General features: G+C 41.6%; 1 protein-coding gene across 1 annotated transcript; it reads left to right on the forward strand.

Moving 5' to 3' along the window:
- The first annotated feature begins 975 nt into the window (after positions 1-975).
- On the forward strand, positions 976-24,050 carry cryl1 (crystallin, lambda 1). The gene is made up of 9 exons (XM_053878060.1): positions 976-1,188; positions 1,730-1,837; positions 2,483-2,609; positions 5,468-5,629; positions 8,846-8,941; positions 9,082-9,180; positions 18,819-18,927; positions 22,446-22,552; positions 23,628-24,050. The coding sequence occupies exons 1-9, from the start codon at positions 1,148-1,150 to the stop codon at positions 23,730-23,732; spliced, it is 954 nt and encodes a 317-aa protein (XP_053734035.1). The 5' UTR covers positions 976-1,147; the 3' UTR covers positions 23,733-24,050.
- The last annotated feature ends 736 nt before the right edge of the window (positions 24,051-24,786 follow it).

A 24,786-nucleotide genomic window follows, 5' to 3' on the forward strand; every position in this document is an offset into this window, starting at 1 on the left:
GGTCGAAAAACGCAAGCACCAGGTGGTGTGTTGAGGTCCCTGGGGTCAAGACACACTCTAAGCTTTCCACTGTGTGGTTTTTCTACTACCACCAATGTGTTCACCCACTCAGTGGGCTCGGTCACTTTGCATATTATGTTGGACTTCTCCATCTGGTCGAGCTCTTGTTTCAGTCTGTCGCGCAGTGCAATAGGGACACGACGTGGTGGATATGCAACAGGTGTGGCTTTCGGGTCAATATGGAGGCGACATTCTCCTGGGAATTCTCCTATTCCCTGGAACACATCAGCATATTCTTTTAAAAGACCCTGTGCGTCGTCTTCTTTCTCCACTGCAAATATTAATTTGATCAGGTCCAAATCCAAACTGGCCCTCATGCTCAGTATGGGTGGCGCTTCTGTATCGACGATATGGAATTCCAGCATACTTGACCGGTCTTTGTAGCTACATTTGAGCTGGCAGGTGCCCCTCACTTTCAGCTGCTCACCTCCATACGTTGTCTCTCACCATTTCGTCACTATTTGGGTAACCACAGTCCTTAACAAGTAGCTTTAGTTCAGTTATAAAGTGCTCGAACGTTTCTTTATCTCCTTGTTTCTTTTCATGGAAGCGATATCTGGTATAAATGGGGTTGGACTTAGGAGTGACATATTTTGTGTATAAGTCGTAGTATGTCTTCAACTTCTTGGCGTCCTCCGCAGACAGTGTCCATGTGTTAAACACATCCCTGCCCTTCTCTCCGACCCCTAATAGAAGGTAGCTGCACTTATCTGCCTCCTCTTTCTCCCGTAGCGGCCCTGAGAACATCAACTCTGCATGTTGTTGAAAACGGCGCCATGCCTCCGGCAAGTTCGGCGCATCCCAATCCATCCTGGGCGCTGGAACTCCAAACGTCTCCATCTCGGTCTGACCTGCGCGTTTTTATCCTTACTCTGACACCATGTGATACTTTCCTTTGGTGAGATGATTAAACTCCAAACACTGACGTGACTGACTTGTATATTTACTGTTTATTCCTCCATCCTCGATCACATCCAACAACTCCCGTTCTCGCGTGACGTTAAACACTAACGGTGGTCCAAGTGACCCGGATGTTACAATACTGACTGTTAGGGGCTGTCGCTGCCGCAGAATCTTAGTTTTAACAATGAGTTCTCCGAGCAAATCAACCGTCGCTGTGATCGGCAGGTAGGCATTGCATTAGTTCATGTACTTATGCAGGACTTTTCAATATTGCTGTGGCAATTTCGAGTTTCTTACTTGGTTGATGTATTGGAATACTTTCTGTGAACAGAATATATTGGGTCAAGTCGTGCATTTATTCGCTGGTGAACGTTCACATCAGTCTTACTGAAGTCTGAAGTTCGTTGACCTATGTGTTTCGCAATAATCGTGCAGAGCAACAGCACATTAATGTACACTTCACTACTGATAAATAATATCAATCTAATCTAATAAAAGAATAACATTAACATGTTATTCTTCGTCCTTGCTTGACAGACGGATGTTACGTTGCTTTAGGTTCAAAAGTACAAGACATCGGAAACTAGAAAATTATTCCAGAATCAAAGCCACACACTAGTTCATTGGATACTCCATGACAGGGTTGGTCTTGTTTCGGTTGGCTGCAGTAGATTGAGTATGTGATGCAGAAGTGTTCCATAGCAAGGTCAAGGCTAAACAACTGAGGTATGTGTGTCTGAGCTTGGCATCTGTGCTCATGTTCCAGTGGACTGATTGGCCGCTCTTGGGCCATGGTGTTTGTCAGCGGTGGCTACAGTGTGAAGATCTACGATAACCAACAAGGACAAGCTGCCATGGCTGTCCAAGACATCAGGTACCTCCACAACAGTCACACAGGCTCTTATGTTTCACGCTGAGCTATGTTCGACAGATGCTGTTCCCTCAACATGCAGCATGTTTATAACCTGTAATTCTACAGTGTGGACTAGTGCACTTCTGAGACATCAGCATCAGCTTCATTGCCAATGTCCGTGAGGATCCCACCAACAAAAGTGCTCCGGTATATTGTGCAATAATGAACAAAGTAAACAAAAATAAATAAATTTTAAAAATGGATAAAAATAAACAATAACAATATAAATAATACTGATTAAATAAACAACAAGAGGAGCAGCATAAACTATGCATGAATAGAAAACCTGTGATTCTCATATGCTTCCTTCAATCACTAACTAGGAGATTTGCCTCATTCGTTGCTGCGCAGGACAGGCACATAGACGGGATGAACCTGAGTTAAACATTAGAGGGGCTGACAAATGGGTTTTTAGCCCTCTCCTTTTCCTTTCCTGATCCGTTTCAGCCATTTTTTTTAAAGTCGATTAAATATAGAGGATTCATATGGCATTGTTATGACTGTCTCAACTGGATTTTACATGTAATGAATAATTTGAGCGCTTTAAATCATCATTGCTGTGAATGACTTGCTCCTCTAAGCAGTTTAGTGTGTATGCTTTTGCAGGAAGCAGCTGCTCCAGCTGGAGGAAGGGGAAATGCTGAGAGGCAGTCTGACCGCTGCGCAGCAGTTCTCCTTACTCAGCAGCTGTGATGATCTGGCTCTTGCCCTGGACGGTGCCTTCTTCGTCCAGGTAGATCACCAGTTGGCACGAGCCTGTTTAGATTTAGTGATGTGTTCGTGGCTCATGTGTGTTTTGGGTTTTTTTTCCTAAACATAAGCATAAAAAATTAATAAAATCCATAAACACACACATATAGTTCTAATTTCTTATGAGGTGTCTTCACTCATAAAGGTCCTGATAATTGCTGTGACATTACAAAAATAAAAGTGAAGTTGAACTATTTTCTCAAGTAGAATTTGGCGCTAGATGGCACTGTTGTACAACGAATATGAAATATTTTTCTGTCTCACCAGAATGAAGGTTTTGGTTTCATACGACATACAAATGTAGAGTATTTAAGCAATATAAAGCAAATAAAGTTTTGTTAAAGGATTACCTGATCATCATGAATCAATGTGATTTGATACAGGATCTCATATAATAATACAGTCACACAGTACTAGTACAAAAGAAGATGGAAGAAGAAGCTGGTGTGGTGCAATTTTCTGCTTCACTTCACTTCACCTGGCGCCATGTAGAGCACTTGAAAGGTGAAACAAGCCTCAGTTATTTAAGGTCTGTTAGCTGCTCGAGGTCTTGACCCCAAAATAGATATTAGGATGTAAGCTGTGATTTCCAAACTTTATTAAAAAAATAGTTTGATTGCATGAATTCATTTTATTTTATTTTATTTTTCTAATTTATTTATTGCAGAAAATATTGCGTTTTCACTGCCTTTTACTTTAGAGTTCCTTCTGAAATGGAGGATAGAGGCACAGGCTAGTATGTAAATCCAATTTACTGTTGTTTGTCAACGCTGATTTCATAGAACATTCAACAGGGAGGGAGACGTTTGCAGCATTATGCATCTCCTTTACATGGAGAATGTGAAAATGGTCTTGAAAGCAGCTATCATTTTTGTATAGAAAACATTTTAGCTCAAAGTGTGTAGCAGTGTAGCAACACATATTATTAATGCTAAATATATATATTTTTAAGTCACAAAATCACACTGATATAGACAGAAAACATTTATGTTTTCCTGAATAATGTCATTCTGTTGGAGACATGGAGTAGTTTACCTGCAGAGACTGAGAGGCGACATAATCTCACTTTTAATCCTTGTTTCATTTGTTAAATCTCTGTAATTTCAAGATACAGTTGAAAAATGTTCACTAGAGGCTGATAATTAATTTATCTATTTTTTTTAATTCAAATAAACTTAGAAGTGCAAATTATTCTGGGCCGTATTACTCCCTTCTAGTGCACATTATCAAGACAGCTGCTGAAAACATTTCACCTCCAAGTCACTCATCTCAGCCACGCCACACTTGAAACTGTAAACATGTATCATAGTCATCTGAGATGGACATACTTTGCTTTTTCATCTTTTAATAAATGCAAAAGCGTTGCTCTGCAGGTTGTCAAGAGTGCCACATCTTGAGCTCAGTCTTTAGGTTTTTTTTTAACTGATTCTGTTGTATTTTTTATTCTTCTACAAAACGGTTTTCAGCATAACAATATCAGGGAAGAGGACATCTGTGGACAGTAACAGTATCAACCTTTCTCTGCTAATGCAACATTTCCTGAAGGTGAGGGTTGCTAAGGTCACCCTCCTCCATAAATGAGTAATTACACTCACTCACTCACAGATAAATTCTTACTGAAATCATAGACAGTTTGGGTTCAGGAGCAGGAGATCCATCACCTTGGCAATGGTGCGTTTAATGGATCGCTCATGGGATCAGAGGCCCAGCCCAAGACTGGATACTAAGCTACTTGTGGAGGAGGCAGCAGTACATGGAGGTGGGAAATATTCTATCAAGAAAGTGAGAGGGGTAGGATGTGTGCCTCAAGGCTCTGTTCTGGGACCCAAATCGTTCATGCTATATATCAATGATGTCTAGAAACATTATATGAGAAGATGGGAAAAGGTACTACTTAAATATTGGCTAGACGCAAGTACGCTCACCTTCAATGTAAAAAAAATACCACAATAACAATTCATGGTCTTTTCTTATTGCAATATGGTCTGTAACCTCCAGTCCACCTAACTCCTGATGAGGAGGAGCAGAGAAGAAGCGGGAGCTTCTACCAGCCACATGCCAGAACCTCACTGAGACTCACTGCAATGGTGGGAGGGAAAATGTGGAACTCACTGACAAAGGAAACGATAACAATTGTCTCACTAAAATCTAAAGTGTAATGTTGACTGTGTAATTTATCGGAAGCTATGTGGCATCATGAAGGTCAATGTCAAATGCACTATCATTACAACCTGTCAGAGGAGTATAAACATTCACTTGTTCCAAATATGACCACACTCACCTGGCATCCTCCCCATGCTTTGCTCTGTATGTAATTTGAAATGTATGTCATTGAAGCAATCGTACTACACCGCTGATCAACCGCAGTCTAGCAGGTTGGGGCTCCTTGAAGGAGAACATCTGTCTAGGTTGAATAACTACTTGTCATGGCTGTCACCATGAAGTTTAGTCAGTACGTTATGGAGTCACCGCAGTCTTTGTTTGAGGAGCAGATTACAATCAATATCGCAGGGAGAGTTTCAGCAAAGAGGAGACAAAAGAGGAATTGTTGGTTCGAGGAACGAGTCGATTTGTCTGCTGGTTTTGCTGATAGAAGTTTCCTGTTCTGGATTAACAATGGGCCTTTGATGTTCTGTGAACTTCGACCTCATGGTTTGGTATTATGCTTGATCATGGTGTTATGCTGTGTCTTTATTTTGGCCGACGGTTGTTTTATGGTCATTTCTGAAAGGTTCTCAAATATCTTTAACAATACACACTTGCCCTGAACAAAGGTTTCACTTGAATTGTTCTGATTTACTTTGTTTATATATTGTTTGTGTTTTTGTGTGTGTTTCGCAGGAGTGTGTATTTGAGCAGCTGCAAGTGAAGCAGAGCGTCTTCCAGGAACTGGAGAAGCTGGTGGGGACAGATGTCATCCTGAGCAGCTCTACCTCCTGCCTGGTGCCCAGCGACGTCTTCGCCAAAGTCCAGAATAAGACCCGATGCCTCGTGTCTCATCCAGTCAGTGCAGCCTTTCTCTCAAGTATTTCAGTTTGGTGTTTTTAGAACAGGGTATTTACTAGGGCTGGACGATGGCAAAAATGATACTCATGATTATTTTTATTCAGATCATAATCACGATTGTTGAACGACTTAAGATTTAGCTGTCATTGAACTTTCAAACTTTACACAGAACTATAAACTATGAAGCAATGCGTAAAATATAAATGATAATGTAAGAGTTACCTTTAGCCTTCATCACGTAGGTTTAAGGTTTCTCTCTAGAAACACCAATCTGTATGGTCTGGCTTTAGAGAACTGTGGAGACAGGAGACAATATTTCCAGCTGAGCAGGCACTTGGGGATGCTAAGATTTTTCTGTGGTTCTGATGTTGTAACCTGTGATTTCATATTCCAAGTCACTTTATATGAGATCATGAGAGAAGAAGTCACTCCTTTGATTATCAAACTTCTATATTTGAGCGCTCTTCCTGCGTCTCTGCAGCGTGATGAATGACAAGGAGCACTTGAATTTATCACCTGTCTCAGGTTGAATGCGAGTGAGTGTTCTTATGCATTTATTCACTTCCAAATATTCATTAGTTTTCGAAACATCTGCAGCAAGAAGATGTCACCGCTGCAGAGACTCAGAACGCTGGATGAGCGTCTGCTCCTCAGAGGTTCTGACGAATTCCGATGAATACCATGCCGCTGTTGTACAGACTACTAGTTTATGACTTTGTCACAGCCAAACTGCACAGAAGCGCACATTCAGAGCTGGACACGCACCGGGCACCTCTTCACTTCTGGAGAGACGTCACTCACTCGGCAACCCCTCCCACATGCAGCGGCCACACACATAGAGGAACAGCGCACCTGCAGCAGACACTCTACATTCACTCCTACAAAAGCCTATTTTAATGCTTGGAACGCATTATTTCTTTTTCCATTCATTGTAATGGTAAAAATCGATTCAGATTTCGTACAAATCGCTTGTCGAAGGGCCGCCAAGAACGGATTGTGGTCGAGAACCGAAGTACCACTGTATTTGAAAAAAAAAAGTTTATTAACACAACCATCTGGAGTAATACGAAAAAAAAAGTCTGGTACCTTATGTGTCACTACTCTCTCTTCTGCTCGTTTGTGGTGCTTTTAAACTTGGTTACTTTTAAATTATATTGTCCTTCAGTGGAGGGCTGCATTGAGTTTAGTATTGTTCGATATCCAGAAAATCTCATTGTTGTGTAGAGGGGAGGTGTGCCTTCTGCAGTTATCAGTTGTGATGTGCAGTGATGGATTGATGAGGTTTCATGAAACAGTGTCCTGGTTTTCAGCGGCCACCAGGTGGCACTGTCTTCTATAGAATGTTTGGATTTGAACAACCAAGTCAACAAAACTTGAGATTATGTCTAAATAGAGCGCCATCTGGCGGCCTCTGAAAACCCTGCAATACTGTCTCATGATACTTACATCCACCCATCACTAGTGATTTGTGTGCCCACTTGCAATTGGTCATGGAACTGCCCCAGTGTGTGTGAGTGCAACTGCTCTTGCTACAGAGAACAGAGAGGTGTTTGAAAGACATGACAGAGACCAACACCTCCTGGAAAAGGGGTATGAATCGTGTGTATTTGTTCTTTGAAGGTTATATTATCAAATGTGAATGCTGAAGAATATTATTCAACACAGAGTCTGTTAGGATTTTGTCAAACTTGAACCACAATTCCATGAAGTCTTCTGAACAATTTATCAGACTCTCATTTAAAAGTAGGATATTGAGCCAAAGCTGGATCAGAATTGTAAAAACAAATACATGCTTTAAACATATTCAGGCGAAACTAAAATGCGGAGAACAAAGTCAAAGCTTGACATAAGTGCGAAATATCCTGCAGGGCGAGGGGGATGTCAGCAACTGAATCTCTTCTCTTCATCTCTTCCTCATCCTCACAGGATCTACTTTTTATCAAAGACTCATCATACTCGACGTACTCGACTGTTTGATATGTTTGCTTTTCCCATATCAACTAGTTCTTGCCAGTAGAGGACACATTAGTGACTGGGATGAACCGTGTTCATGGACTGTTGTCTGAAGCTATTTGGGTTTTGGAAGTTCATTTCATCTGAATAAAGTCAATTTAAGTAGATTGATACTTTCTTGTTTCCGTGCTCTTCGTTCCTGTTAGATTAGACACTTCATTCAGAGATATGTTGAGGCCTGAGGGCGCCACAGTAAAGCAAAAATAAAAGCACAACGTCACATAAAACATGCTAACCATCAAATTATCAGTGAAAGTTAAGTCTTTTGTCATAGCGTGAAACGATAAAGTCAACATTCATGAAACGCAGGAGTTGAATCAACTGCTTGTTGAGTTATTAAAATTGCTCCCCATCCTTCATTTCTGACCTTTCTGACACATACATGGAGTGTCAGCGCCTCATCATAAGGTTTCTCATCTCGTGGCTGTTTTAATTGTAATTCTGCGCTAAAATTCAGCGAATACTGTGAAACCACACCCACGTGACCACATCAATCCCTGACTGTCCCTGAAACAGATTTGAATTGAGATTATTGCTTCAATTTGACAGACGTTCAGGAATGACTTTTATTTTTATTCTTATATATTTCTTGTGGTGATACCAAGCACAGGGTGATTTTCCTCTCACTCTGGTTTCTTCCCATTTGCTAAACTAAGCACCTTGATGCTTTAACACAGCTTTAATAGCAGTCACTGAGATTTGAACACAAAACAATGGAACATTTCTACATCTTACTGACCCGGAAGTGCTTTGCCGAGGTCTGATCTCATAGTTGTATGTTCCTCAGTGCAGCGTTTCCTCTCACGCCGCGCCTTCACGGCACTCCACAACTCGCTGTTGTCTGCACGCTTAAAGTGGATTACACAGTTTTTGCAAGGACACAAACACTTCTTTTCTTTTCAGGACTGATGAAGGATTTGTTACTCAAAGACAGTGCCTACACTCTGTCTGTCTTTCTCACGATGACAGGAAACAAGAGACCCTGAATATGAACAACAGCCTGGAAGAGCAACTACACTGACTGTGAAATCTGGACGCTGCAGTTAGCTCAGTGTGTCTTATGACATTTGAGAAGAACATGATATGCAATTTTGTCACCGTTTGCCCAACACGACATGACTTGCTATTTTCTTTGGCGTATTGACTCATCAGTTACATTATGATTAACATTAATGGACTCTTCCTGTCATGCTGTTGCAGGTGAACCCACCTTACTATGTGAAACTGGTGGAGCTGGTACCTCACCCTGACACCACCGTCACTGTTATGGACCACACCCACGCCCTCATGACCAAGGTGAGCAGTGTAGATAAGGCAATGCCCACTGTTATTCTAAACAACCGCCCAAGGTGCCCAACTGAAACCAACCTGAGCTGATGGCTTTTTTTCCACTTGCATTCTCATGAAAATCCTTGTGTGTTGGTTTGTGTGTGCAGGTGGGCCAGGTACCTGTTAAACTGAGGAAAGAGATCGATGGCTTCGCCCTCAACAGAGTGCAGGCTGCCATTATTGCAGAGTCCTGGAGGCTGGTTCAGGTAGGTGTCTTCAAGTGGTTCCTCCTCCGTCTGGTGGAAAATGTTCACACAAGGTGCTGCAGATAGCTGCACTGATCGATCGGCCAGCTTATTATTCACAGCCGATATGAGCATTTATGACGGCTTTATCATCGGCCCACACAGTTATTCACCTTTTTTTTAAAAAAATAAGATGCTGTTTATATTCATACATGATGAGCAATGTTACGTCACGGTGTAAAAATGACAAAACAAACTGGAAAATTATGAAGCTGAGGACCTGCCTGCAGAGTAGACCTGCGAACGTTAGAGCCAGCCAGCCACGATGGCAGTTGTTTGGCAATACCTCTCAGTCAAGGAAGACAGCAACCGTTCACAACACACCCACGGACTCTGTCTCTGCAGTAAAACATGACTGTTTGTGTCTGATCACTGCACTGAATTCAAAACCACTACCAAGAGGCTAACAGAGTGAAAGCTAACCGGAGCGAACCGCAGTCGAAACAATGCTAATGGAGTTTAGAGTTTTGCACAAGTACCTGTGTTCTGTTGTCAAAGACAAGACCTGATAGCACACCAGATACTCATTCTCTGGACATGTAGTCCATGATATGAAGAGGAGCCACCTGTCAGATTATAAGTCAACATTTCCGTATTTACAAAGTTTACATTGTGGATTTGAGCTGTTCATTGAAAAGGGAATAAATGTTATTTATTTAATATTAAACGATTTGCCTTTTGTATTGTATTTCTATTTATTTTGCTTTAAGAGTTGCAATTTTTTCTATACAGTCTTGTTCAGTATAATTGAATAAAGTAGGTTTGTGTAATTGATTAAAAAAAAAAAAAAAACTTTGTGTGTGAATTAGCTGTGGGGAAAAAAAGAAGAAGAAAAAAAACCCCGACCAAATCCGCATCAGCCTTTTGGGACTTGCAACAAATCAGCAATTGCTATCAAACAAAAACAAAATGATGACAGGTGCACACCTGCTGATAAATTGATAGATTTTTTTTTTTACATTTTCTACTTTCATAGCATCCAAATTGGCTAATTTGTTTCTCTCTTTGTTTATAGAAACATGTCAACAAACCACCCCCCTCTTAAACATAGCTTTACGCTCTCCATCAGCATCATGCTGTTTTGTCTTGTACTGCATCTTATAGCAGTCTGGATTAGTATTCTTTTGTAATTTGAAAGCAACTTTGGCTGAAGCATGAATCATCCAAACCAAGTTCCAACAGTATTTAGTTTCAGTTAAGCAGAATTTTAGAAATGTATTTTTATTTTTTCCTGTAATTTCAGTTGATTCAACCCCATATACATATTACCAGTTTAAACGTGTCCAACCTAACAAATATAGAGGGGGAAACAGCCTGCTTTCTGTTTAACCATTCCGGTGTATGTGTGCGTTAACTGCCTTCTCTCTGAAGTCATGTCAACACAAGTAGTAATCCCACTTTTGTGTGTGTCAGGTGACCAGCCTGAACCAGTGTATTTTTCCACCTTAACTGACTAAGCTGTGATTTATAATGTGATAACCGTTGGATGAGACTAGTCTGAGTCATGTTTGCCATCCCCTCTCTGAACATGGGAACATGCTCATGGTTGAATTGATGATTGATTCACAACAAGAAAGCGTTTTTTTACAAAGTAATTTCCATAACACACTTTTTGATTCACTTCATGTAGTGATTGGGGTTTTGGCTGCACATATTTTGGATGAATGGTTGTGTGTGTGGGCGGGAGGGCTTGTGTATCTTATGTTATGGAGACCAATTCTTGAAAAACATGTCCTTGTGAGGACATTTTGGACACATTTGGAGCTTCCCTGTCCCACTTTAGCTGTGACTCTTCTGTCACAGATCACCACTGACAGCCGTCTCCACCCTGGCTGCACCCTCCTCTTCACCTGTGCTGTGCCTGACCGCCTTTGCACTTATTAATAATAAAATAGGCCTGTGGGTGTCTTTCATTTGGATCATATGATGCATTACTTTCATAAAAGTGTGAAATGGGGCAGTTATTTCTTCGTGCGTGATGAAGCAAGTCAATATGCAGTGCTTCATGATGACTCAATGCTTCATTCCTGATCTTCGAAGGTTACTTTAAGTGTGTCATTGGTTCATACAAACAATAAGTCACCAAAGAATTCTGATGTCTCAGCTATTGTTTTTTTTTTTTTTTCTTACTCATTGGCTCTTCTGGTATCTGACTAAATAACATGTGAAATCGTGTGAAATCGTCCGCATCACTTGATGCTCACAAGGTAAGAACAGAAACCAACTTCTTACGAGGGTGATCCATATTTCCCTGCAGCTCCACACCAAGCTCCCACAGATGGCATCCTATTAAGAAACTATGTTTGTTTTAGTGACACACTTGGCTCTTGCGTGAGATATGATTGACACCCACATCTTACAAACAACTCTCCAGTCTGATCACAAACATGGCTGACTCATCCTATTCCCATGAACTTTATGGTGAAAAGAAAAAAATCAATAAATCAAGTTGCTTTGTGTCACGTGTTAGAGTGTTAAACACCACAGTTTCCTTGACAGAAGGCATTTTGAAAAACTTTTTACAGTTCAAAGAGTGTAGTATTTAAAAATAAATAATCTGTACCTTTTTTAAAATGAATAGAAATTTCCAACTGCATCTTTAGATTTATCTCTGCTGGCTATGCAGCCTTTCAAGGGGCTTGTATATATTGATAGAATTGTATACAATGTATCAGTTAAGAAGACGTTACATAGTAGTTGTACAATTGTCAGATAACTTGTCATGCAACGTTTGCACTGTATTAGAGGAGCCTGAAATATAAAAAATGTTTTACTACAGTGTAATTACAGTTTTGAACTTGTGGTAACACATTTGCCTATCCTAGCCATGTGACTCAGGAGACTTCACACGGGCCTGTGGAGGCTTGACTCTTGGTGGTGACAGTCTTAATGAGACGACTTAACCCAGAGGGTACAGTTAGGTCCACGGTGACAGAAATGCCATTCGACTGTTAGGAGAGTTTAACTTTAGGGGAGGAGTAATAAAGCTCCCGAAAGTAAAAGAAGTTGAACAGATTTTCAACTGTCTGCACTTGGTTATACTCGCATATTTTTGAGGAATTGAGCTCGAACAGAACGACGGATGGGAGGATGGATTATGGAAAAGGATGATGATTTAATAAGCAATTGAAATGACAGATGTCTTACCACTGGAGCTGGGTGAAGCAATGTTAAATCTTACTTGAATAACATTGAAAATAAAATAACAACAGCCTGCGCTGGTAAAAGTAAAAGTGCCCCTTACATTTAATTCTAATGTTACTGAAAGTAGAAAGTATTCACCACTTCAGCGGATCATCCATCTCTGGCTGCTAATATGTAAGGACGCTCCAGAAGAACTATATTCAATGTAGGCCTCTGGAAATGGAGCAGAGTTAGTAGGTACACTCTAGACCTTATTTTTATTAAAATCTTTAATAAAAGCACAAAATGTGTGGAACCTACATGGTACAGGTGGCCATGTCTCGACATGTGTGTGGTTATTTTATATAGGAATTTTGTTGTATTAAAGTAATGATACTTGCCATCTTGTGTGGTGGAGGAAAAGTTGCAAGTCGCCACAAAATGATTTACGCAAGGAAAGAAAAAAAAACGGAATATTGCAGGACTTGTTCTGTCGCATGCTAATGTCATCCAGCTGTGTCCTTCTTCTGCATGAATACAGTGGAACAGGTCGATCAGGAGTTACAACTGAAGGCCTGTTTTTTGTGTTCTGAGGTGGAATATGACCAGATTTTGTTTCCCAGATGACATGAAAGTCATATGGTACAAAATATGCAGAACCATTCACGTACATGTAAATACAGATCTCTGCTGTGCTCGTGTACTGTTGGTCATATCTGATTTATAAGTGTTTGTCGTGTTTTTAAAAAAAATCACATTCATGTTGCTGCGTAAAAGCAGCCAGACACATTTCACTGTAGCTCCAACTTTTCAGATGATTACCGTTCTGAACCATCATGAGCATCTTTCTTAAGGACAAGAATGCCTGTTAAACCAGATGAGCAGTCTGTGTGTCTGGCGGGGTTGGCTAACTGGAAAGTCTGGACTATTGATGTGTCTCACTTCTGAGTCACTGAGGTTTCAGCTTGTGTGTACCATTGTTGTCTTGCTCTTCAGGTGAAGCGCATGGAGTTAATCTTAGCATGTTTGCGGTGTAGACGTGCTGTTGTTACCAGTCTCTCTCAGTGCAGTACAAACATTAATATTACGTGCATTTAGAACACTTTGGTGAGTGACCTGGGATGGAGTGGTTGGTGTACTCAACGCAACAGTCGGTGCAGTTGGGAAGCAACAAAACAATAGGAATCCAAGTGGTTTTGGTTTGACACATCCTCAGCCATTTGATGGATTAGTTTAACTCCTTATATGGCAGTGGCTAGTGAACTCTGGATGCAAAATCATTGTTAATACATTTAAATTCTTGGGCAACATATACTTCTTGCCAGTCAGAGGTACATATACTTATAAATATATTTAATGGACATTTTTTCCATCACTTTTCCTTATAGTAAAACACAGTTTCCAAGCATAATTTCAATGATCTTGAACACCTTTCAAAACTCACAAACTCATGCAGGCATGTGTAGCCTCAGTAAAAAAAGGTAAAAAAAGATGTTTTCTTCGAGATCTTTGTGATTCCCCTCACTCCAGCGAGAGAATACTGGCAAAATCTGTTACTCTCCAAATGTATTTGGGTGAAAAACAACTTTACAGCAGGAAGGCTCACAAGCAGCCTCACACTTCCGAACTTCAAATAAAGCATTGATTCTTCAGCTCTGCTGCTTCCAGGAGAAAGACTGAGGAGAACCTCACATACCCACACAGATTGCAGGATCTTGTCGACTCATATATCCACCCCTGCTGGCAAGGCTCAGTGCGTTTCTCCTTTTCTTCTTACTTACTCAGCAGCGATCAACGAGCACAATTATTCAGCAATCTTCAAGAATTACTTTGATCTGAGAACAAACCCTTCAAGTCTACCTGTTGGGAAATCAGGGGAGGACGTGTATTCAAAGATATTTTTGACAAGAGAGGTTTGTTGAGTTTTAGTGAGTTGAGAAACAAGTATAATCTACCTGCTGTATTTACAGCTGAGATCAGCAGTGCATGTATATGGTGAGCCATGGAACACTTCCCTCTACATAGGCTCCATTCTACCTTGCCAGAGGAGATGTATCACAACTGTCTCGGGTCTGTGAAGACCAGTTGACAGGGAGAGGGAGGTGCATTGACGTACAGTCTATCAGCTAGACATTTGTGAGCCAGGGGAAGTGTGAGAGTGTGTCAGAGAATATCACAGAATATCAGAGCAACTTCTCATTTGCTGGAGTGTTGTGTTTACTTGCACCCGAGTGACACTTTTTAGAGCCCTGCCACTTTGATTCCACTTAAAACCAGTCTGATCCGGGCGGCACCGGTTCGAGAACCAAAACTGTTTCAGTGTGCAGGCTTATGTAAAAACGACTTCTAGGAATCCAGGCTGCCAATTAATACACGCCAACTTTATGCAACGAGGGCAACCACACAATGCTTTTCACCAAACACGCCTGCTACATATGCACTAGGAATGTGCTGAAGTGGGAACAACTTGCTGCCTCCATACCAGATTTAACTGAACATCGATTGAATTCTTGCTTCACCACACCTACTTCTAAATTTAACTCGTCTCTCCAATAAAAGCAGATTTCATGGGCTGCTCTTACTGCTGTGAGGATGCCTACTGTGCTGAAACCACGACACTCTCTTCCCATTCCTCTATGGACTAGTACCCTACTGGACATAGTACACATGAGGAGGTCGGGGTCACGAATGCATGCTGCAAGCTCAACCACTGTTGGGGCACAGTCTATGTTACAAACAGAGTAGAATTGGATAATGCTGAAAAAAATATTTATTAATCATGTGGCTTTTTTTAAGTTTAAAGAGAGACTCTGTGGGGAAATCTGGTGATAAAAATTTGAAAAAAAAAGTAGGAAAATTGAGTAGTGAGTGAGCAGGTTTGGATTTGTCAAACCAAAATGCACTGTTTTTTTTGTGCCCACAACTTTTAAAGTTGAATGTTTGCACTCAATCTCATACACATTTCCTTGATCAGAATTATCCACTGTGTTGAACATTTTGACTTTCTTTTTTTTTTGGTTTTTGTCACTCTAACCATGAGGGCCTCCCGAACCAAAGGACAAAAAGAGAAAACACAGATGAGACTTTATATGATGTGTAGACTTGAACATACATAAATAATCAGAAAGATTTAAGAGTGATGTTGACATTAAAAGATAACTTTCTGATGATATAGTATTTCATTTTGTATAATTTTGATTCTAGGTATAAACAGCAAGTGGGGAAACAAATATGCACCATCATTCACTATCCAGCGAAGGAAGTGAAAAAATAATCTGAGACAAAATATCAAATTATTCAGTCATGTGATCAAAAGTCAAATTATGGTAACAATGCAAATATATGGAGGGAGTTCAAGTGGAAAGTGGTTACAAGATTTTTCCGGTCAGTTAGAAGTAAAAACGAATTCCCCAATAGATGCAGGAGAAATTGTGGAACATATAGAGTGACTCACGCTCACATATTTTGGACCTGCCAGAAGTTGCTCCCATTTTAGGACAATATTTTTAAGTCCCATAATGTGATGTTTGCTATTTTAAAACAGCAAATTTGGGTGTCATTCCTGAATGACTGATGGGAAGAAGAGGTGAAACATTTACCTTCGGAATATATATCATTAACACCTGCTATTAAATGCATTACGATCAAGTGGCAAAAACTTGCCAGATGTGAAAGTAAATCAGATGGAACAAATGACGTATTCACTTAGACTTCAAAAAGACATTTTTCTTAAGAGATGGAGGGTGTTTGTTGAAGCCCAGGTGAAGGCAGGCCTACCCCGTGTACACATAGTTTTAGAAAAGTCATCTCACCATTGCCCAAGTGTCTGTTCTGATTATGATAAATATTGCTGCCGTGGCTTCTCTTTTTCTCTGTAACTCTTTTTGCTGAATATTGTTAGCAAATGTTGGCAAAATTATTATGAAACAAAAGTATTTTATTTAAGTAGTGGATATCACCTCTGACCGCTTATTTTCACTGAATTTATTTTATTTTTTCAATAATTATCTTAGCTGACAAGAGACCTACAGCGTTTCAGTTGCCTTATTTACCCTTCAGGATGGAACTCAGGGAAACCATCAAATCTAGTTGGGTCTGTATGCTAATGACATTGGCCTAAATTCCTGACTAATAACTCCGCCTCTATTCAAATGATGTGTGACACGCAAGTGTGTGTCACGTAATCGGCATGTCAGCACGTACCTGTGTTCACAGGGCGTCCCGAATCGCATTGCATTCAATTTGACTGGTCACGTGTGGAGATGGCGCTCGCAGAGTCACATACACAAGGTCTTCTTTCATTTCATCAGCTGCTGCAACACCCATGGCTTTCTCAATACAGCTCACACCCATCTGTGTTCCAGGCTAGTGAGCATGATCCTGCTGCATCAGAGCCTCTCTTTTGTTATACCATAGTTAGCACTGGTGCTCACAAACGTGAGGACTGCGCCCCTGAAAATTGCCCTCTGACACTTTTGTCACTGCCTTAAACAACAATAGGATGGACTTAATCACCATGGATGAACTGAATATCTGCTGCAAACACGTCAAGCTGGAATAGGTGCAGCCTTTCAGCCAATGTGATGGAGGCCCTTCAAACTAAGCCTTCTTTAATACAATCCTACCAGGATTTTATATTTTTTTTAAGTGTATTTCTGCTTTGCTCAGATCTGACTTTATTTAGAGGTGTATCGCACCCTGGGTCTTCCATGATGTCTGAGGGGGTTAGAAAAAGGAAATACCCCCAAAGAACAAGAGGGAGACGACTATGAAGGTTCATGGATGGTGAGGGAGGATGAGGCAGAGTAAGGTGGAGGGGTCTGACTTGTTCTGGCAAGGGTCACAGGGGTCCAAATAACACATCAGAAGTGTATAAATGCTGTAAAACAGTCCTCGCGCTCCTTTAGGCTTATTGGTGTTTTTGTCCTCATACAACAGGACCTGCCTCTCCTCATCATGACCAGTGCCAAGTCCACACACAGCGGCCCTTGAGTCAAAGCCAGTGCTAGAAAGCAGAGCAGCTGAGAAAGCCGACTGGTTGACACCAGCGATTATGGCGGAGGAAAGACCCCGCCCAGCAGCCACTTTGCCGAGATAACAGAGCCGTTGTTGAGCATCGGACCCAAACAAAGACCCCCCTGTCCCCAACCCCTTGCGCACCCCTCTTCTGGTGTCTTTGATTTCCTCTCGGGTTGTCCAACAGGTATCTCTAACCCAAAGATACCCCATGAGCCACTCCCATCCATCCCCGCTCTCTCTCCTCCCTTTTTCACCTCTAATCCTGAGGACACAGAATTGGGTGATTAGCGTAACTATATCCTGGAAGTAGTGTTACTGGATCAAAGATTTGGCAATAAAATTTGGTAAACGGTCCAGGGAACTACTGTATTACCATGCAGGCAGTCACTGTTCTGTGTCTTAGCCTGACTGTGGGAAACCGGTATTGGATGAGCTTTCACTGCACTCCCAAACCTGGTCCTATCCTCACGTGACCCCTGACCTGATCTAACCTTGCTGCTCAGGCAAGGTCATTCGGATGTCACGGTTTATTCCAGAGATAGCTCTCTTTTGTGTTCTGTTTTACTACTCTTTTGGTATTATTATCAGCAGTTAGTATTGCCTTTCACTCTACTCAGCAACATATTGTTCATTGTAAAACGTCCAGTCTCACTGAACACTATTTGAGCAACAAAGGTGATCAGTTTATGTGTGGGGCCGAGATAATGTGCAACAAGATGTGGGCGCGAGGGACGTGACACATTTGTAGCAACACGTCTCAGGAGACGACATTTCGTATGCTGATGCTGAAAAAAATGACCTCTGTCGTGGCAACCTGTTTCTGCCCATTAACCAATCAAAGACAACGTCATTGTCAGGAAACTAGCGACCACTTGGATGCATGTAGCACAGCAAGTGTCGCCAAGGCGCGTTCGTGAACCTTCCGTAAGTTTTTGGATGACTGAAGGTTACGTTTTTCTTGGATAACATTAAGTGACGGTTTCATCATCCGACCAACAGAAACAGACTGAACCCATCGCAGTGCTACTGTCTGGGCCCCAAGAATCAAAATGAAAGTATTGGTCTTTAGCAACGTTAAGAAGATGATTCAGTTTGTGAGTGAAAATATTGAAAATGATACGCTGGTTTCACTGATCAGGCTCATGAAATCTAAAAGAAGCTTCTTCAGATTCCAGGAACAACGTCTGCTCAGCTCTGATAAATGTCAAAAATTCTATCTGATACACACTCGACAGTGATCAATAAGCTGTAAGTTTCATTGAATAGTTACTTGAAGGACATAGGCTGAAGCTAGTACATGTACACAGCTCATCTGTTAGGGTTAAGAAGTGACCGACGGGTACCTACTGAAGTGGCTAAACTTAATGTTTGTGTTTTAACTGAACTCTTCCTCTCCAGGAAATCCAACATGAACCAGCCAGTTTGTCATTCTGTTTACCTTTCTCTTACCTCGACAGGATGGTATTATCTCTGTCAAGGATATCGACCTGGTGATGTCAGAGGGGCTAGGAATGCGATACGCCTTCATCGGGCCCATGGAGACCATGCACCTCAACGCACCTGAGGGTAACTGTTTTTAACCCTCTTACTGTAATGTTTTAACTTTCACATCGTAAACAAACTGAAGAATTATATGGACCATTTTAGATCAGTATTAAAGATTTCCCAAGGAAACCTTTCACTGTACCAAAGGAATTTTAGGTCAGGATAGCTGTTTGACTTGATCCTTCCGTATGTCATGTAACCATCTCAAAGGAAGTTCCTTCGAAAAGGTTCCTCCTTCGACATCTTCTACTTCTATCTTTTACGTTACATTGCAATCCATTGTAGGTATGAAATGCTCATTTTAATCCCATAAAATAATGAGAAAGCTCAAAGGTAATTTTCAAGATGGACTGAAACATCAGGCCTTCTGTGATTTGTCAGGGACCCAAACGGTTTCGGCAGGATGCGTCACTCCCAAATGAAGTTTCAGTTGCTGTAAAACAAAACTTTGCTCTCTTCCAACCCCAAGAGAACATTGCTGCAGTGGGTCTACCTGCAGTGCAACCAATGTACAGGGTGTACACGCTGCAATTCCTGGTTCAAAATCACTGGATTTCAATCAGATGTGTTCTGCATGTTTGTTTTGCAGTCACTCAAAGTGCTAGCTATTTAAATGCTAGCATGTAGAGAGTTAGGCATATGACAGTGTTGAGGCAGAAATGTTCTCATGCAGGTTCATAACCTCTTGAACCAAATAACATGCATTGAATGGCCTGTTTTTGGTCGACACCTATGCATTTTGTTTTCTTATATTTGTTGCCATTTTTCTATAGTTTGCCTCCTCCACCATAAGCTCCCTATTATTACTATTACTATTATCACTTATTTTGCCCAGTACTTCCTTTCCCAACATTCTTCATCCAACATGTTCCCTGTCTCGCTTCTCTTTTTTTACTCGATTTTAAAGTATTTTAGTCGCCACCTAACTCACAATAGCAATAGTGGAGGTTAAGTCACTCTCCTCATGTGCCATGGAGAAGTCCAGTGCCAGTCAGTCAAAGAAAAGATGTCCTTCTTTCAAACATCATTTAAAACTAGTGGAGCATTGTATTTTTAAAGGCTGTAAGGTGAGCCTAATATGGGACTCTTGTTCGGTGGGTCGGATCTCACAAGTGTCAGCAGCCAATCTTCAGCTACTGACCCAGACTGTGTGAGGTGCCGTTGGATCAGGAAGATGTTACAATAGCAGTGCAGTTTAACAGCTTTCACTAATAAGCCAACCAACAATATGATGGTAGTCTTCAATGACACAGCTCGCCTGTATGAGTGTATCATATTGGTACAGTCACAGTCCATGGCATTCCTATGTGTGTGTCAGAAAGAGAAACCTCAGGTAGATGGTGAATACCAAGGGAGAGTGTGAAACCCAGAGAGTCACACTGACTGTGTACACACAGCGAGAAAAAGAGACTTCACAAAGCCCCCTTTTGATGGGAAGCTCTGAATGGACTCCCTGACACCAGTAATCCAAAACGTAGAGAAGCCAACGCTGCAGCCTCCGAGTCAGAAGCTGTGGCTGTATTTACAGTGACCGAGGTCCCTGCTGACTTGTTCTTTCAGCTCAGGAAACAGTGCGATCATGTTCTCCAAGGTCTTCCCTTGAGTTCCTTTACCCAAAAGGTTCCAATCAGATAACAGAGCACACTAATGCTTTATTGAACCGCATTGCCATTAACAGGAACCATAACAAAAACACATAGTCAAATATATTGTGGTGAACTTGGTAGTTATGGAGCTTGTCATGAAGTCATTTTACATGTACCGTATGCAGTTTGAGGTGTTGTGCATTAGCATAGCTGGAATAATACGGACATTGTGTAGAAAAACACAACACACAACACAACACAACATTTATATACACAAGTTCAAGATTTCTTAGACCTCAGTGGTTGGCTCCGTGGAAAAGTGAGTAGTTAAATCAAGGCTTCCTGCTGAAACTGTATTTAATGTGGCTCTGATCCTTTTGTCGTTAAGTGGAAGGGACAACAAAAACAAAAAACATTTTTATGTGACTGATCATCCGTCATTCAGGTTAATGCAGGAGTGGCTTAGTGACGCATGTGGGCGTGGCTCCGGGTGAATGACATTGCTATTTTAAAGGTCACTTTAGATTGTTATTCTAAACAATTCTAAACAAGAAATTTCATTCTTCTCTCCTTTACTTTGAGTGATGCAGGTTTTTTTCTGTTAGAGCGTTGTTTCATCAATACTCACACACGTAAGCAACATTCCGGTCCACTAGAGGCCTTGTTATATACACAAACTGAGGCTCACCTGAACATCCAGATCAATTTTGAAAATGTGTCCTCAAGCAGCACTTCCTCACATCTTCAGCCTGATTTGGGGTTCTCAAACTCTGCTGTGTTTAATGTTACATCTTAGATCCGTCGCAGGTTGTTGTCATGGAGAAAAAAGACCGTGATGATTGCGCAGCGCTGAAATTTAAAGTTCAAATTCGGCCGTTCATTTAAGGCGTACGATAACTCCACTGCTGTTTCTAGAGACAGATCCGAGGTCATCAGATTTCAGAGCCTGTTTTTAAATGATTTTGCTTTCAGGGGTGTGAGTCTCAACCACACGTGGAGCTGCAACATGAAGCGCTTCTCTTAATGAACATCATGGAGGTGTCACTGTTGTGGGGACTTCACACAATGCCGTGCTGTTTCTTCATAACAAACTAGATAGATTGCATTTCACAGTAAGCATACGATCATGAAGGACTGAGTCAAATAACAGTGTTTTTCACGTTTTAACATAACTGTACATTCATTGGTGTCAGAGCTGTGTCACTTTACAACTGTATTGATCTAGTTCTGGGTTGAAAATTGACGCCTTCTTGTTGGGTGTTACCAATGCTGCAGTGAAACTGATTTGTTCTTCTTACACACAGCTTTAGTTATTTGCCCTTCGGTTTGTTTGGTGTCTTTCTGGAATGTTTCATGAAATCTAAGTGCTGTGAAAGTGCTGCTCTACATATGCTTTGAAAGAGGGTCATATGGTAGAGGTCATTCAAGAGCTAGAGCTCACGGATGACTGTGATATTTGTGCCACTCACTGTATATGTAAGAGCTTTATTTTATTTCTAATGAAGTGTGCTCACCTTAATGCCACATGTTGTCTCTGGGGGGACAGGTGGGAAAAGGGCATGAATAGTATTCATGGAATTCTTATGTGTTGTTGGGCAGAATGGATGATAAAGTAAGAGTAGCTTTTTTCTTTGGAACACACTTCACCTGGTTGTGTCTGTCGTCTAAGCTGGTTTGTTGCGGTTTTGGTGAATATTTTGTGGCGTTTTTATTGCTAGCCTTAACCCCTTATCACAGGAATGTCAACAAACAACCCCCCTGCCCTCTTTATGAGGCTGAATGTTTGGTCGTCGGCTGTTGCGGGGACAAAAGTCTTCATATTTTCATCAAAATAAAGCACTTCAGACATTGTCGTGAAATTTATTTTGCTTTTGTTATTTACGTCAGCCACACAAGAGAAACCTTTTTCAAAGGAAAGCTCCTCCAAACTCCTGATGAATGTTTCACTTGCAGGATTGGAAGACTACATGAAGCGTTACGGAGAAGGCATACAGCGAGTGCTGTCCTCCTTTGGGCCGGTCCCAAATTTCAATGCTGAAGAGTCCAAGAGCATCATCAGTGTAAGTGCACAGGTCTCCAGTCAGCATTTCTTAAGTGTCCTGTTTATTTTTCCTGAGTCTTTGACACCGTGTGTTCAGTTTCGCGTGACTTATGAAGTCAAATATGTCTTCTAACCTTTGTGCTATTTAGCGGCTGGTTACATACGCCGCTGCAGGTCACTCGGAGTCACAGACTGTTAAGTTGTTGGTCGTCGTGTCGCCTTGAGCCAGAGCAGTAAATACGCCCCAACACTTGCTTCATTTTCTCAGTCAGGATGAGTTCAGATGCAGAGAGTACCACTGAAAACATCGTCTGTCAACACCAGCATTTCAACAGTAGTTCGGTGTGTATAGAGGACCAAAAGGAACCTCGATCATTACAACATAGTGTGAGTTGGAAGGCTCAAGTCATCTGGCTGTCACATGCTGGTGGCCTCTTGTCACCGTGGAGCACTATAACCTGGACTTCAAATCATAACAGGATGTGAGAGTGGATTAAGATGTTACGAAATGAACTGATTCATTTGGTTCAAGGTGTGTGTGTGTGTATCTCGTCTCTCTCGTGTTTGTCGCTTCTGACTTTCTTACAAATCCACTCAAGCGAGACAGTGAGAGTAACAGAGGTGTGTTGCTCAGTTTTCCACTGTGGAAAATGAATTAACCCTTCATAATCCATCAGACTCTCTGCAGGGTTGAATTATCGTGCTCATTTTCCCACAGCCCCAGCTCAGTCCCCACTTGAATGTAGTCATCCGAAAAAGTTGTGTTTGACGTCTCTCCAAGATGAGCTCAGCTGAAACGCCGGAACACTCGAGATGATTCTTGTCACTGATGCGTCACTGAAGCAGGAGCACGACGGTTGGATTTAGTTTTGTTGTGGTGAATATAACTGCCTCCCTCTGTGTTTGTAATATTGGTTACGTCTCTTATCCATCCATTTAAGTTTGAGACAAGTGCTCACGTTTGGCCCACGAAAAAAGTTGATCAGTAGCTTCACTTTTCCACTCAGTTAAAATATAGTGTGTCTATATTTATCTGTATGCATGCAGTGTTTATTTCATTTATAGAATTTGATTTTCTTGTGTGTTCTCGGCAGGAGATGTGTGAGCTGATTCCTAGTGACCAGCAGCATCTGATGGCCAGGAAGGACAGAAGAGACCAGCTCCTGATGAACCTGTCCAAGCTGAAGAAAGACCTCTGAACTGAATCACCTCTGATACCTACAGTTCAACGGGAATCATCATGTTGTTTCAATCGTTTTCTTTTGGAGAGGTTTCTTATCATGAGCCAAACTTGGTTTGTCCGATTTTTGTGCTGAGCAAAGGCATGAGCACTTGAAACAAAACGTTCTTGTCAGCAGGGCCGAGGCCACAGAGTTGGGCAGCTGCCCAAACATCTGTGAAATGCGAGTGTCTCAGATTTTATTATTTGCATTTCCAGCAAAGGTGAAGGGTTTGTTGGCAGAGGAGTGGAGTGCTGAACTGTCCTTCTCTGGTGCCGTGCCTAATAAAGCTCTTGAACTGTTTGTGATTTTGCGTGTGTTCCGTTGCGTGAATGCTGAGTCCCAGTAATAAATGTTACACTGAGGATGGATGACTCGCTGTGTGTCCCCAAACCTGTCCGGAATCTGCTTCTTCATCTCCCACCGATCATCACATCAGTCCTGGTGTCAACAAAATGGGCAAAGAAAGGCCAGAATTTAAAAGATCTGCCTGTCTGGCGCTCAAGCCTTCACTGTGATGCAAAGAAAGAAACAGTATTTGCATTTTATGAAGTAATTAAAAATGATGTTCTGTTTTTCAAACCAGGGTGAATCAAGAGCATCAGCCTCTGACTGGTCTTCTGGAATACCGGGAAGTGTGCGGAGAAAACATCACGAGTGCTACTTTCTGGTTCATGTGTGACAAGAGCGTTCGCACGGACATGCTGCTTACGCTCTTTAGTCGCAGCCACAGATGTGAAGGAGAGAGGGATCTTTTTGACGTCGCTTCATCACATTCATATTTTCTTCCCCAATTTCTCCAGGGTGTCCTGGATCTGCCCCAGGGGTTCCTAGTCGGACATGTCCAGAGCGCCTCACCTCCTAAGAGGCGTCATGCAAGCCCCCAACCGCCTCAACTGGCTTGACTTGATTCAGAGGAATGGTGGACCTACTGTGAGCCAGTCACAGGTGGCTGGGCTTCCCCACTTCCCTCCAGATTTCTTCTTGCATCCTTGTCGATCATGGCCTTTCACACCCACGTGAAGGTTATGGA

The sequence above is a fragment of the Synchiropus splendidus genome, chromosome 10 (assembly GCF_027744825.2).
Source record: "Synchiropus splendidus isolate RoL2022-P1 chromosome 10, RoL_Sspl_1.0, whole genome shotgun sequence".
Lineage (NCBI taxonomy): Eukaryota > Metazoa > Chordata > Actinopteri > Syngnathiformes > Callionymidae > Synchiropus > Synchiropus splendidus.